Source organism: Larus michahellis, chromosome 9 (assembly GCF_964199755.1).
Source record: "Larus michahellis chromosome 9, bLarMic1.1, whole genome shotgun sequence".
Lineage (NCBI taxonomy): Eukaryota > Metazoa > Chordata > Aves > Charadriiformes > Laridae > Larus > Larus michahellis.
Genome location: NC_133904.1, coordinates 13,777,029 through 13,790,171, shown reverse-complemented (window position 1 = coordinate 13,790,171; position 13,143 = coordinate 13,777,029). Strand labels below are relative to the sequence as shown.

The window sequence follows — 13,143 nt, the reverse complement described above, 5'->3', positions numbered from 1 at the left end:
TAGCTTGGAGCAGTTGGTTCATTAGGATTGCTTTTGTAACTGATTAAAGTTCTCATACAGTAATTGTAACAAAGAAAATTCAGTGGATATAATCTGTAAAGAGTACGGGCACACTTAGGAGAGTCAAACCCCAACAAAAAGCAGCACAGACAGCATATGGCCCTGTTTACATACACAACATTAAGAGTATGGAATCCAATTAGGAAGGTGAAGATCGTAATCATCACATTAGACAGCAATTCCCATAGTAGGTGAACCCAAGACTTCAGCATTTCCTTCCCAGACTGAATGATGCTGAACTGTTAAATTTATTTCGTTCCTTTGGTTTCTGATAACATGACTGTGGTCAAAGATCACTGGAGAGCATAAAGCTGGGACATGAGCGACAGGCATTGCAGTGGAGCTTTCAGTCGCCTCTACAGCAGGGTGCAAGCTCCAGAAAAGCTTTACTCCTTGCAGGGATCGTGCACAAAGACATTCCCAAAGTGATGTCGTTTGCTTTTGTTCAGCCACTGAAGAGTAGGATTCAGTCGTGAAAGGGAAAATATCAAGGGAATTTCTGTTGCAAATCTATGCGTGCAAGAAAAGTGTGATTTCAACTCTTCCATGCACCGCTAATCTAACAAGGGTTATCTGACATAGTGCTTCATGCCATAAGAAAAGTTAGACTACTACATCTTTAATATCTGGGGTTATATTTCTCTTTGCGTATCCTTGCTGCACATGGTCAAATATCTTCTCTTTCTAATAATTAAAAGGAAACAGTTACAATATTGAAAACTGTCTCCTGTTGAAAAGTGTCTCCTGGCACGTCTTCCCTTTGTGGCTAAGCGCTTAGGGAATTCACAAAGAAATCAGGAACGTCTGGTACGCACAAGTCATACTCTGCTGTACTTAGCCATTAGCACCCGGATTCAAGTTTGCAAACTTTTTCACAAAAGCCACGACATACATGGTCTATCAGTAAAACAGTTCTTAGCTGTGTTTGTTCCCGGCTGGGAATGGTGCAGCGCCGTACAGCTGCGGGAGAGGTGCTGGTACCAGCCATCCTGCGCAGCAGCGGCGCTGAACCTCAGCCAGGGAAACGGCTATGTACTCTCACTACTTACTTTTCCAACCATATTTAATTAACCTAACTTTAGGATTACATTTCTGTCTTTTCTGGGGATGCGATTAAACTCTAATAAAATAACCATTTAAACCGTTAAATAGAGTTTTAAAAATTTCTAATCCCCTCAAAGAAAATTTTCAGCCCAGTTAATGACTGCTAACTGAAATGTTACCTTTTTAATGAGTTTATCCAAAGAAACTTAGAGAAGGTGCCTTATGCCTTAGTATAGAAATGTTGTACTGCAGCTGAACTTGCTTTTACAGTTTAAACAAACATACTTATCACTTAAATAACATGCTTTCATTATTTAACAAGTAGTTTTGGTAACAAATGGTATCAATTAAAGGTACGTAGAACTAGTGTTCTCTTTAAGCACCAAGTACACAAAAACATTAGCTCTTTCGGACTTTTTTGCCAAAACACCTCTCACACTCATCGCATACGATGCAATTTTGATAATATAAGAATTTTTCACAACTGTGGTAACTTTGTGAAGCATCAGATGCTGACTAACTTCCTAAAAGAAACTCGCAATTTAAAGAACAGTTGAATTCTACCATGACATTTGGAATGGCTTGACAATGATGTCATGCTATGAAAAGAGGGACAATAAATAAAGCAGCAATAAGGAAAAAAAATTGAGAATGTATAGGGGAGATAATGCTTTTTCTTGGAATAGGCTGTTTAAGTGTTTCAAATCAAGGCTTATCATGCCTTGCAGTATTCATAGTATTACAGATTTTTCCAATTTGTAATTTTACTCATTATTCTATTCCTTTTCCCTAGGTTGCTGATTTCATGTCTTTTCAATAAGTAGAAAAATGAGATATGTTTTAATATTTAGTATTTCAATAGTGAAACTCTAAGTAAATGCAACATTTTCATATGGATTTTGAATAAAAGAAAAATAAAGATCAGGCTTCCAGCTCACATGAAGAGTGACAGAACCCGCATGGATTTTGTTAGCTTATGACAAGTAAGGATCTGGCCAAAGGAAATCGGAGTCTGGGTTGACACATAAGCCAGATGTAGGTGCCAGTTGGCTGGTTTCCAGATCGACCATAGCTTTGAAATTTGTGAATGCCAAAACCCAGCTGTAAAACTGCACAGCTAGCTGGGTAATTGGGAGAGCTCAGGTGCTGGCGTGGGAAACTGGGCAGACTTGGGAGGGCCCAGAGCACAGTGGAAGTCCCCAGCTAGTGCTGGTTCTGATCATACATTAATTCTCTTTCACTTCGTCCATTTACAGGCAGATTCTGGCTCTAGAATGTGTTCTGGACAGGGAGAAAAGAGCGAGTAATGATCGTCATATGACAAAATATATGACAGTTGTGGCCATGCAAATGACACTTCCTTGTTACTGATCAGTTGGGATCATCTAACAAGGATCCACATTCAAGTTTTAAAACTTAAAGAGTTTGTGAAATACTAAGTCCGTATTTTTTTCATGACTGTGTTTTGAACGCCTGCAGGTGCCCCATGCAGCAGACTAATTTGCAGATGCTCTTTTGAGTTGTAAGTAGCATATCCTCACTGCAAGAATTATCTTGATGACAAGTGCCATCATTTGTAGCCAAAAATTTTGAAATGAGACTACCAACTAGCATACTTTAAAGCTGCTTAGGTAACCAGAATGTGTCAAAAAGCCAGCCAAGATGATGTGGGTAAGCTTTCATCCATCATCAAAGCTAGGATAAGACAGAATACCTCAAGGCATAACATTGTGTTTCTTGTTTGTCAGTGTTGTCAGTGTTGGACTGTACCGCTTTCCTCTGTGTTTAGCCAAAAGAACAAGCAGATACTGCTGTTTCTAAGTAAATTCAATAAAACAGATTTATTTCTATGGAAAAGGATAAGTTCCTAATGTTTTGGGTTTTTTTCTTTTCTGTGTCTCAAAGCTTCTCTTTGCTGCTGCACTCACGAGGTTCCCAAGTGTACCATACCCTTCCTTGTTATTCCTGGGCTACTGCTGCACAGGCAGCCCCGGCGCTTCCCACTCCCCCTCCGCTGAACCAGGACGTCTTGCTGCTTTGTTTTCATTAATAAAGTGTAAATGGGACTCTCAGCATGCAGGCTCTTTTTGACTATACCAGCTAAATGGAGATACTCATAATGCTTTATTGTTAGCAGTGAGTGAAGCCCCAAGAAGCTCAGTACTCCTGGATGGTTGAAGTCTTGAAGAGCAGCATCAGTCGAGCAGAGCAGCAGGAGCCATGTCTCTGCCCTTCCGAAAAGAGTTGGAGAAATATAAGAACATCAATGAAGATGAAATACTCAGCAAACTCTCAGAGGATGAACTGAAACAGCTAGAGCATGTTCTTGATGACCTCGATCCTGAGGTTAGTAATGGGGGCAGGAGAGATCATAGTTCAAAAGCTGATGATTATAAATGCCACAAAACTGCAGCATTTTATATTTGTATTCTGTTACAGTAGAGGCAGCGTGCCCTAAAGGATGAGCAGCTCAGCTAGGGACATCTTGGTTTTATTCCTGCTGTGATGTGCTACTTGCTTTTGTACAAGTCACTGTGCCCTTTCTCTATCCCTGGTCTATTTAGGCACGAGCTTGTCTGCAATCTAAATCTTTAATCATGTTTGTAGACTACAGCATGAGAAGATTTTATGGCTGCTATTTCTGAACGCAGCAATAAACAAACAAACATAATGTCTGTTTGTGAAGATCCGATCTTTTGAACTTCTGAAAACTGTTGACTATGTCATTCAGCACAGATATTTTTAGTTGAAGAGAGTATATTTAGGCGTGATTAAGAAAAATAAGAATCAGCCACACAAATGTCATTTTGTCGAGAGCAAGGATAATTTGGATATTTGAAGACAGTCTCACAAAGAAGTTAAAGATCTCTGGCCTGGGAACCACTTGGTCCTACGGTAACGAGGTTACAGTCACAAGCGTGCTGGATGGGAAATCTGACTGTACCTGCCCCAAAACCTTCCAAACTGATGCAGGAGTTTGAAAACTGTCAGGTAAACTGGTAGATAAAATCCATTCACTCTGGAGACAAAATGAATTTGAAAAAAATACAATAGATTTATAGCTTCTAGTTTTATATCACAAATTTACCTGGAAACTAAGGGTGAGCTTTACTCTTCTCTCCCTCCGTGCTGCCACTTCCCTCACTGCTGCCACTTCCACAGTGCATTTTCTGGTGTGTTCAAGTATCTGGCATCTCAACAGGAGACACAGAGCATCCGCAACAGAAAAAACAAGCCATGGTACATTTGTAGTCAAGCTATATTTGTGCAGTAAATTTGTAGCACTCTGGGCACATTTGTGCACGCACAGATGAAGTGTCTAGTGACTTGAGCTCATTGGATGTGCGCAGGATTCCCTGGATATTTGCCAGGGATCAGACTGACTGTGCGTGCTCTGGCCGAGGCGGAAGTGTTTCTGCAGTGCTCTGGGGCAGCGTCAGCCTGTTGGCTTTACTGCGCGTTCACTGCAAAGACCACATACCTGTATTCCTTTCTGGGATTTCCTGGGCAGAAATGTGGGAGCCTTATGCATCTTCCTATATTATGGGATGCAGATGCAGTCGCATGGTCATACAGTTACGTGTTTCAAGTGGGGCTTCTTCTGCTTGCTTCCTGCATACTCTAAATAGCTGAAGTCCACATAATTCACCAATTACTTTCTGCGCATGCCATTCATTTCTGAAGTCCAGGAGACATCTGTGTTAGAATGAAAGGAATTTTTTAAAAATTGAAAAGAGAGAAAAATGAGGAGGAAAAAGAGTAAATGAAGAGAAGAAAATGTAGAAAAACTTATCCTGATCTATTTACCTGGACTGCACACTCTGTGGTTATAGTATGTGTAAAACAAAGGGCTCTGATCTTGCTCAGTTCTTTGGTGCTGTGATTGTAAATACGGTTAATAAAAACATTAAGAGGTGGTACAAACAAGAAGGCTGGAAGATATACTGGCTTTAATGATTACATTTAGGTAATGTGTGTTATTCCTGTCAACAAAGAGCATTATGTGAAGTGACATGCAAAGAATAGTTTCATTAAAAAAAAAAAACAAACATTGAAATTAAAATTGGAATATTATCATGTCCTTTACACGCCTCCCTCTCTTTCACAGAACGCCTTGCTTCCAGCGGGATTTCGGCAAAAGGACCAAACCACTAAGCCTGCCACGGGCCCTTTCGACAGAGAACGGCTGCTCTCATACCTGGAGAAGCAAGCGCTTGAGCACAAGGACAGAGAAGACTTTGTACCATTTACAGGGGAAAAGAAAGGTACAGTCTGTCTTTGTGTCCGTGTTGAGTTATGGACCGTGCAGGCACAGGCATCCACCGCTGCCTGGACTTGGTGTGGAATATGCTGGGACAACAGAGGCGGAGGCTGTTGCTGTGCAGCTCAGGAGTGAAGCTCAGGAGTCAGGGCAAGCGCTGTCGAAGCAGAGGAAGTGGTGGTCTTACCTGCTCTGCCTCGCCACTCTAGAGTTATAACGGCAGGTTTGATCAGGCCCATTGGTGGGCGTGGGAACACAGGAACACACCGGTCTAGCAAGGGTTCAGTCGGCAGCTCCCAGATCAGCAAAGGCCTCTTTGCAGTCACGGATGGACAAGGGTGGCCGCCCTGACCTCACTGGGACTATTCCCACATAAAGGTTTAGGTCCGTGCAAGGGCACGGTACTGGGGGAGGTGTTCAGGAGGAAACGTATCAAATGCCTTTCCAAGTAAGTATTGCCTACAACTGCCGTAAGTAATAGCTCAGGGAATACACTTACAAAAAAATAAGTATTTTTCCACTTGTTTACTAGCACATCTGGCAGTGCTATTCATGCAGACAAGTTTCTCTGCTTCCCTTTGTCCTACAGCTACAGGAAAAAAAGGGAAAAACAGGAAAACCTAATTCTAATTGTTCAAACATTGGTAGGATAACCTTAGGGCAGGAACAGTCATATTTTTAAGCAAACAATGTTTCTTTAGCACCATTATCTCCTTTTTCTCATTTATATACAGTGCATAAAAATACCTACCTCAGGCCACCCCTTCATTCGAGAAAGAACTTGTTATGTCTGAGTCCATTTCTGGTCATCTAATGAATTTGCCATCATTTCAGTGGGACCTGCTTAAAGGAAAGCATATGTTTCAAGAGAGTCACGTTCAACATGTTTTACTTTATGTATCATTACCAAAGATATTGCAGGCCAAGAGTTGTTACTATCATTACATTGTGTTCTTATTCTTTGAAACAACGGTTTTGGACAAAAGAGCAGTTTTTCAGCCAGGTTTGATTGATATCTTATTTTATCACGCAGGATATTCTTTTTCCTCCATCATAACTTGTGCTTGCTGCTATTCACAGGGTCGGCTCTCAGCCCACTGAAATGCAGGGACGCTGCAGTGGTCCTGCTGGTAGCAGGAGTGATCAAGCACATACTGTGCAGAAAGGAAAGCAGTTTATTGTAGTATGGATTTATTACCAATTGTTTCCCTTTTCCAGTCTCGCATACGCCACCGGATTAGCGCAGTGCAAGTTGCCACTTGCAGATCTCTGCATATTTATGCCAACACCTTCAGTCAGGTCTCACCTTACTGATATTTACTGGCTTAGGGCTCAGATTTTGCATTTTGCGCTGTAGTCACGTCTAAGATTTCCAAACATGCCCAAAACATAAGTACACAAAAATGCAGCGGTGTGTGGAATCGCATATACCCATAGGGCTGACACTTGATCTGTACAAAGCTAACCCCAGTATTGTCCCCAACAGAGTTATTGTACTTGTTTGTTTGTTCAAGATATTGTACTGGCTTGTTTATTCCATTTCAGTTTTCTTTTGATGAGGCTAAGGCAGCATTATTCCTAAGTTTGCTTCCCTTAAAGTGCTTATTGGTGCTGCTTATTAATTCCTGGTGTCTGTGGTGTGGAAATGCCACTGCTTTACAAACACAAATAATCACACACGTCACTTTTCCCTCAGCACAGAGTGAATTCAGCCATGCTAGCATTTAAAGCTATTCTTATTTTGTTTTCTGCTTCACTGTGATCATTTACTTCAAAATTACAATTTGAAGAATTGTGACAATTACGAGGTTATGACAGCATTTTAGGCTAAGGGAACAAGGAACAAAATCGTCAGTATTGGCTTCAGCAGATTAAGTCAAATGAAAACAACCGCATGTTCTGTGATTTCTGCAGTCATTTTACAACTATAACTGAAACACAAAGAATTCTACTATTTTATTTTTTTTTAAGTCAAAGGCCAAATGCCATGAAAATGCCCTTTGTTTCTTTCTTAATATTAGAAAGAACTGAATTAATCTGAGATCTGTACACCTGATGAGGTCCAGTACCGTGACAGTTGAGAACTGGATGAACAGCAGAGTGTCATTTTGTGCTGCTTTAGGGGAACTGGCTTTGAGAAGGAATCTGTTTATTTTGAGCTTGATCCCGAAAGGGTACTCGTGTCTCTCTCTGCCCCCGACTTGGCAGGAGGTGTCCTACAGAAAGACGACCAGAGTTCAAGCACTGGGCTTCGCGGCCCCCTTTTCTTGTTCTCCGTCCCCCTGGCTCTGCACTTCATGCAGAATCTGGGCCTTATAAAACATGATTGAGGTCTCCATCTGCCAAATGTACTGCAGCCTTCTTGTGAATTGTATGGTAATTCTGCTAATTGGGTGAATCTGGTGAAACATGATGAATGTCACATAAAGGCCACGCGTGGCTGTCTCCGGACCTTAGAATCCGTGCTTGTAACTGAGGCGTTACTTATTTTGAGAAACTCAATTGAGGAGGCAATAAGAGAATGACTGTATTAAAATATTAATGACTTGGTTTTCATTTATACTATTTCCTGTGCGAGGAAATAAAGCAATCCTGCAAAGACATTTCCAAGACAAGATACTACATGCTAAATTTAAAGTCACTTTAATTAGAGAATAATTAGTATTTTTCCAAAGCTTAGTAATTAGTTCAGGATAAATAATTTACATGGCTAAAATGTGTCCTAAAACAAACTAAAGAAGAAGATCTCTTGAGGAAAAGCTTATTCTTCACCTTCTGCATGTTGATGGTCTCTACGGTGTATTTACAGATTGGTAAATATTTATATGATTATATTATATAGATGCCTGTTAAATGATCTCTTTACATTATAGCAGGGCTATAATTTAGCCATACTGTAAATATTCTCCAATTAATTTTACACTAATTCTGCTAGTTAAAAATTACGTTCTGGGGCAGCTCCAAAATGCATCCAGTTGTGCATGATTAGAAATGGGAGGTGTCGATGTCAGTGTACCATTTGGCACTATCTACCACCTGAGAATATTTGTGTGTCGGTAGGACTAGAATATGTCAAGTGTTCTTTAAGCTTTTGTCATTGTTTTCTACTTTGATATTTTTCTGCCACTGGGAAAGCATTTATTTTTTCAAATTTAGGAAGTGGGATGCTTCTCCCAAATGTTAAGGGATATTTCTACCAGTTCCTGTGTTTATCATGCAAAGCTGATACTGACATGAAAATTCAGTGATGAGCTGAAAAGAAGGTGGTATTTAAAATATCCTCCTTCCAGAATAGTCTGTGATGTATCATTATTGTTCATCTAGTGTCTCTGCCTCTCTTTTTTTTTTGTGTGTTAATGCTCTATTGGAAAGTTCTTGACTAAAAAGCAATACCAAAGAGCTGCTGAAGGACAAAATTCAGTTGCCTATGTTGGTCTCTATACGCTGAACACAACCATCAGGTTTTGATTGTGCTAGAAAACAAGCCAAAACAAATTCCAGAGTGGACAGGGATATTCAGAGCAGCTAAAACACAGGAAGTGTTAAATACGAGCTCAAGATGGGGGGCTGGTCCTGCAGGGAATTGCCTTGGTTTTGATTGTAATCGTGGTTTGAAGAGGTTGGAAATGTTTGGCGAAAACAATCAAACGTATGGCATGCATTAGGGTTTTGACCCGCTGCCATATTTCAGCTTGTTAACTGCTGTTAACTACGTTAATTGCTGTACAAAAAGAAGGTTTTAAGCCTGTATGGGATAGCTCTCAAATTTCAATGAAACCCCAAGTTTTGCACTGAACGAGGGCCCGAATGGTCCCAGCCTGCCAGGCGCGCATCCAAACTGGCCACCAAGCAATTTTTTCAGACGGCTTTACCCCACACCCTCCCAAACACAAGTCAGGGGTGGGTACGTCATTTGAATGTCCCCGTGCCGAGTGTTTGCTCCCACTGTGGTAAGCAAATCAACTGGTGGCTTTCAGGAACCACTGTGCAACACAGCTGTTCATCAGCCATCCCCACAAACAGAGCGTTTGTTATTAATGAGCAATGGAGGCACAGGGAGTCAGGACTGATAATTGTAGCCATAGTGATTGGCAGCTTGTAGTGTTTATTTTATGTATTTTTGGATTAGTTCCTACTTAGGGTGGATGTTCTAGAAGTCCTTACATACAACTTGATGAACTACAGGAGTTACTCAGACTGACCCATTGCATTTAACACATATGGCTCGAACAGCCGGTTATCACACTTAGATCACTGTAAAGCCTTTTCTGTACCATTTTCAAGTTCATGAAAGGTCCAGAAATAAAAAGAAAAGGTGGAGAAAATAAGGGGAAGTGCAGGCACAAAATACTAAAGACCAATGTCAGTGGTGCATGTTTTCTCTTACTGAATGCGGTCTGTACAGCTGATCTCAGTTAAGATCTGAGTACTACTGTAATACAAACATAAACTATTAACAATATTTCTGTTTCTGGTTTGTTGCAGTGGTTCTCTTAACTACATGATACTAATGAAACATGATTGAAAAAAGTTCTGTTGTTGTGAAATATCATTAGATATGAAAAGTTGGCCATGCCATTTTTAATTGCTATAAGAACCGCTGTTTCAACCCTTTACCACTATATCTGTTTTCTGCAAGGTCTTCTGCTCCTTGTCAAACCATTTTATTTTGGATCTGATCCAATTCTCGTCAAAGTCATGGAAAAACTCCAGTGGATTGGGCTATTATTATTTGTGGCTGGAAAGGGAAGGGGAACATGCTTGTATGGGGTTAAACTCTAACATTTTTAGCCAACTGATAAAAGGGAAAAAGAAGAAAATAAGGATGATGAAACCAGAAAACTTCTGGGCAAACCCCTGTTTTCTGCTACTCTGGCAGAGAACCATCTGTTTTGCATGTTGTGTTGTGCCAAGCAGAGCATCAATACACAGCACTAGTAATAATGACAATCATTTTCAGAAGGTCAGAGTATTAGAGTAGATGCTAATGAGTTCCAATTCCAGTTTCTCTAACAGACTCTATATAAAAAAGTTAGGGTTTAGTTTAGAGTCACGGTATCTTTCTTGGATTGACAAAGGCAGTCTTTCTACCCTCAACGCTGAAATGGTTTGTTTAAATTTTTGCCACCTTCTTCCTGTTCTTCAAGGCTTAAATTTAGAACCGATGTTTGTCTCTCAAAGCCCTGAAAGTGGTGCAGTTGCTGACAGTAATGCCTCCAGCCAGTGTCTTTCACTGCTTGCTTTTGTAAGACCCTGTTTTAGTTGCTCATGACTTTGCCAAACTCACACAGTTCACACTGAAATTTCCCATGCTGAGAGTCTGCCTCGGGCTGAATTTTTGGAAAGTGTCAGCAAAAAGGATTCAGCTGTTTCCAAGAACAAGATTAGGAGAAAACACATTGTTTTAGTCATCTAAAGTAAATTTTTCCAGCTGGTTTTTTATGAGCTGCAGTCCCTCCATGCTTTGAAGAGGGGGCTTGAAATATATGCCCTTTGCAATCCCCAGGGAAATACACTTGAATTTGGCATCTTCAAAATAGTGTACTTTCTTGTACATCTAGTTTGTTATAGCATTCTCCAAATATTCCCCCTGCAGTGAGTATTAGCCATGTGCTCGGATCTTCTGCCTGGACGCACAGACAGCACGTGTAGCAGCCCAGCAGCGCCCGGAGAGACCCGGCGTGGATGGCTGGAGGGTGTGTGGGATCGTCCAAATTGCTCATGAGAGGCCACTGTCACACCAGAACCACGGCAGGGAGACTCTCTCCTGCTCTGACAGTGTTCCCCTCGCTTAGGAAAGGCGCTGTAAAGGAGAAAAAAAAGTAAACAGCCAGCGGAGAAGCAGAGGGATCGGTTTTTGAGGAGCTGTATGAGTATGTTCAGAGTGAAAGACTAGATGTGGCAGTTCTGGGGAAAGGAGCTGTGGTAGTCAGAAGACGATGGTGGTAAGGAAGAGAGGGCAGAAGCAAAGGAGGTGGTGAGAAGGGTCAGGATTCAACCATGAGCCGGACTGGGAGGCACAAGGGATCGGGAAGGCATGGGGGCAATGAGGAAAGGAACAGAGGAGAAGGATCTGTGAGATGGGAGAAGAGGCCAGAGAGGAAGATGACTAGTGTGGCATCTAGCTTTGCCTGAGTTTCAAGGCTCTTTGATGTCCCTGAGAACCTAAAGCCAAGCAGCACAGCTCGAATCTCCTCCTCCCCTGCTGCCATCCCACATGAGACGTAAGAGCTTTCTGCTGCTGTTGGGGAAGCGGGTTCACCCAGGTGGTAGTCCAGAGGACTGCTGTAGAGCCACAGGGATCCTAACTGTTGTGATAAACCGTGTGAGGGTCTGATGAAATTCTGGGCTTCCTTCTGTTTTAAAGATTATAGGTTGGATTTTGTTTATTTTTATTTGGGAAAGTATACTTTTCAGAAGAATTCTTTATAGGGTATTGCTAAGGTGGCAGAATCACAGCACCCTGACCAAAGTCAAAGATGCTGCTGCAGTTTGACTTTGCTCTTTGTGTATATGCACAGTAGATTTAATAACTTTGGAAAGCTTAACTTTGCAACCTTCCTATTCCATTATCATAATTTTTAAGGCAAAGAATACGCAGATGCTAATCCAAGAGCAACAGTATAGCAGGAATTATGATGATGCATTTTAATGACTGCTACCTTTCAGCTTCACACTTATTTGAACTTGCCTTGTTTTTCTTCTTCGTAATACAAATTTATTCCTGGTAAGAACTAACTTAGCTCCATTTTCATAGAACTCCATAGAGGAGTTTAAGGAAGCTTCAGAAGAAAAGAACAGCGCAAAATGGAAAAAGTGAATCAGGTGCCTGTGATTTATGTAAGGCATATTTCCAAGATTATTGAATTTCACTTCTAAGGTCAGTGCAGCATTCTGTAATGGAGAATAAACAGGCACTCACTGGAGTCAGTGATTCATTGAAAAGTAAGAAGTAATAAGTGTAACCAGATATTTTCTTCAAAGTACAATAATCTGAACTGCAGTTTATAGGAAAAGAAAGTATGTTACTGTTTTATAATTATGTCAGAAAATGCATTTGTGTTATAAAATTAAGTAACTATCCTTAATAAAACTGATTTTAAATAAAAGGACATTTTTACAGCTTGCATAAATGGGATCATTTCCCATTGCTTTGTGCTTTGTTGAGTTTTTGCTTGTACGATTTTGGCTTGTACAAGGTGGGAATAAATATGAAGTATTTATACTAAATAAAAATGGTGGCAATTTATATTTATTCACAAAAGTCTAATGACATAAGAAGGAAGGCAGAGAGATGTACCAGAAATGATGTTCCAAGTGCTATAAACTATAAATGAAGATGAAATCCTCAAAATGTTTTTTAGATTGGACACACTAGTAAAATCCTACCAACTATGCTATCAAAATTCCTTCTGCCCCCCCCCCCCTTATATAACAATAAACAAATAAACTGACTTCAGGAAAATACACTTGAAGTAGCTCCCTGCTCAGTTAAAACATTTTCCTATAGATGTACATATGTGGCTTTGTAGTTAACTATTATTGTATAAGGAGGTGAAGTTAGGGATACATTTCCTTTTCTTGCTTTACTTTGACATTGCTTTAATGGGGGCATTTACATAATGCAGGAAATCAGAGCTTGCTGAAACCAAGTGGCAAAATTACACCTATGGTTTTGTGACTGTACCCAGTGTATTTCTTTTCTTCGTAGGATTTATTTTCCTTTTATCTCACTCTGCATTTCTGTAGTCCTTTTTACTGAATCCTTCTTCTCTCTG

At 40.6% G+C, this 13,143-nt stretch overlaps 1 protein-coding gene across 2 annotated transcripts in view; it reads left to right on the top strand.

Annotated features, from left to right (window-relative positions):
- Positions 1-13,143, top strand: part of LOC141748633 (tropomodulin-2) — a 36,873-nt gene that overhangs the window by 7,176 nt on the left and 16,554 nt on the right. The window contains exons 2-3 of one of the 2 annotated variants that reach the window (XM_074601028.1): positions 3,242-3,450; positions 5,213-5,369. In XM_074601028.1, the coding sequence (XP_074457129.1) occupies positions 3,325-3,450; positions 5,213-5,369 (283 nt within the window). In that variant the 5' untranslated portion in view covers positions 3,242-3,324. Of the gene's footprint in view, positions 1-3,238; positions 3,451-5,212; positions 5,370-13,143 lie in introns of both variants that reach the window. The other variant, XM_074601030.1, reaches the window with a different exon arrangement.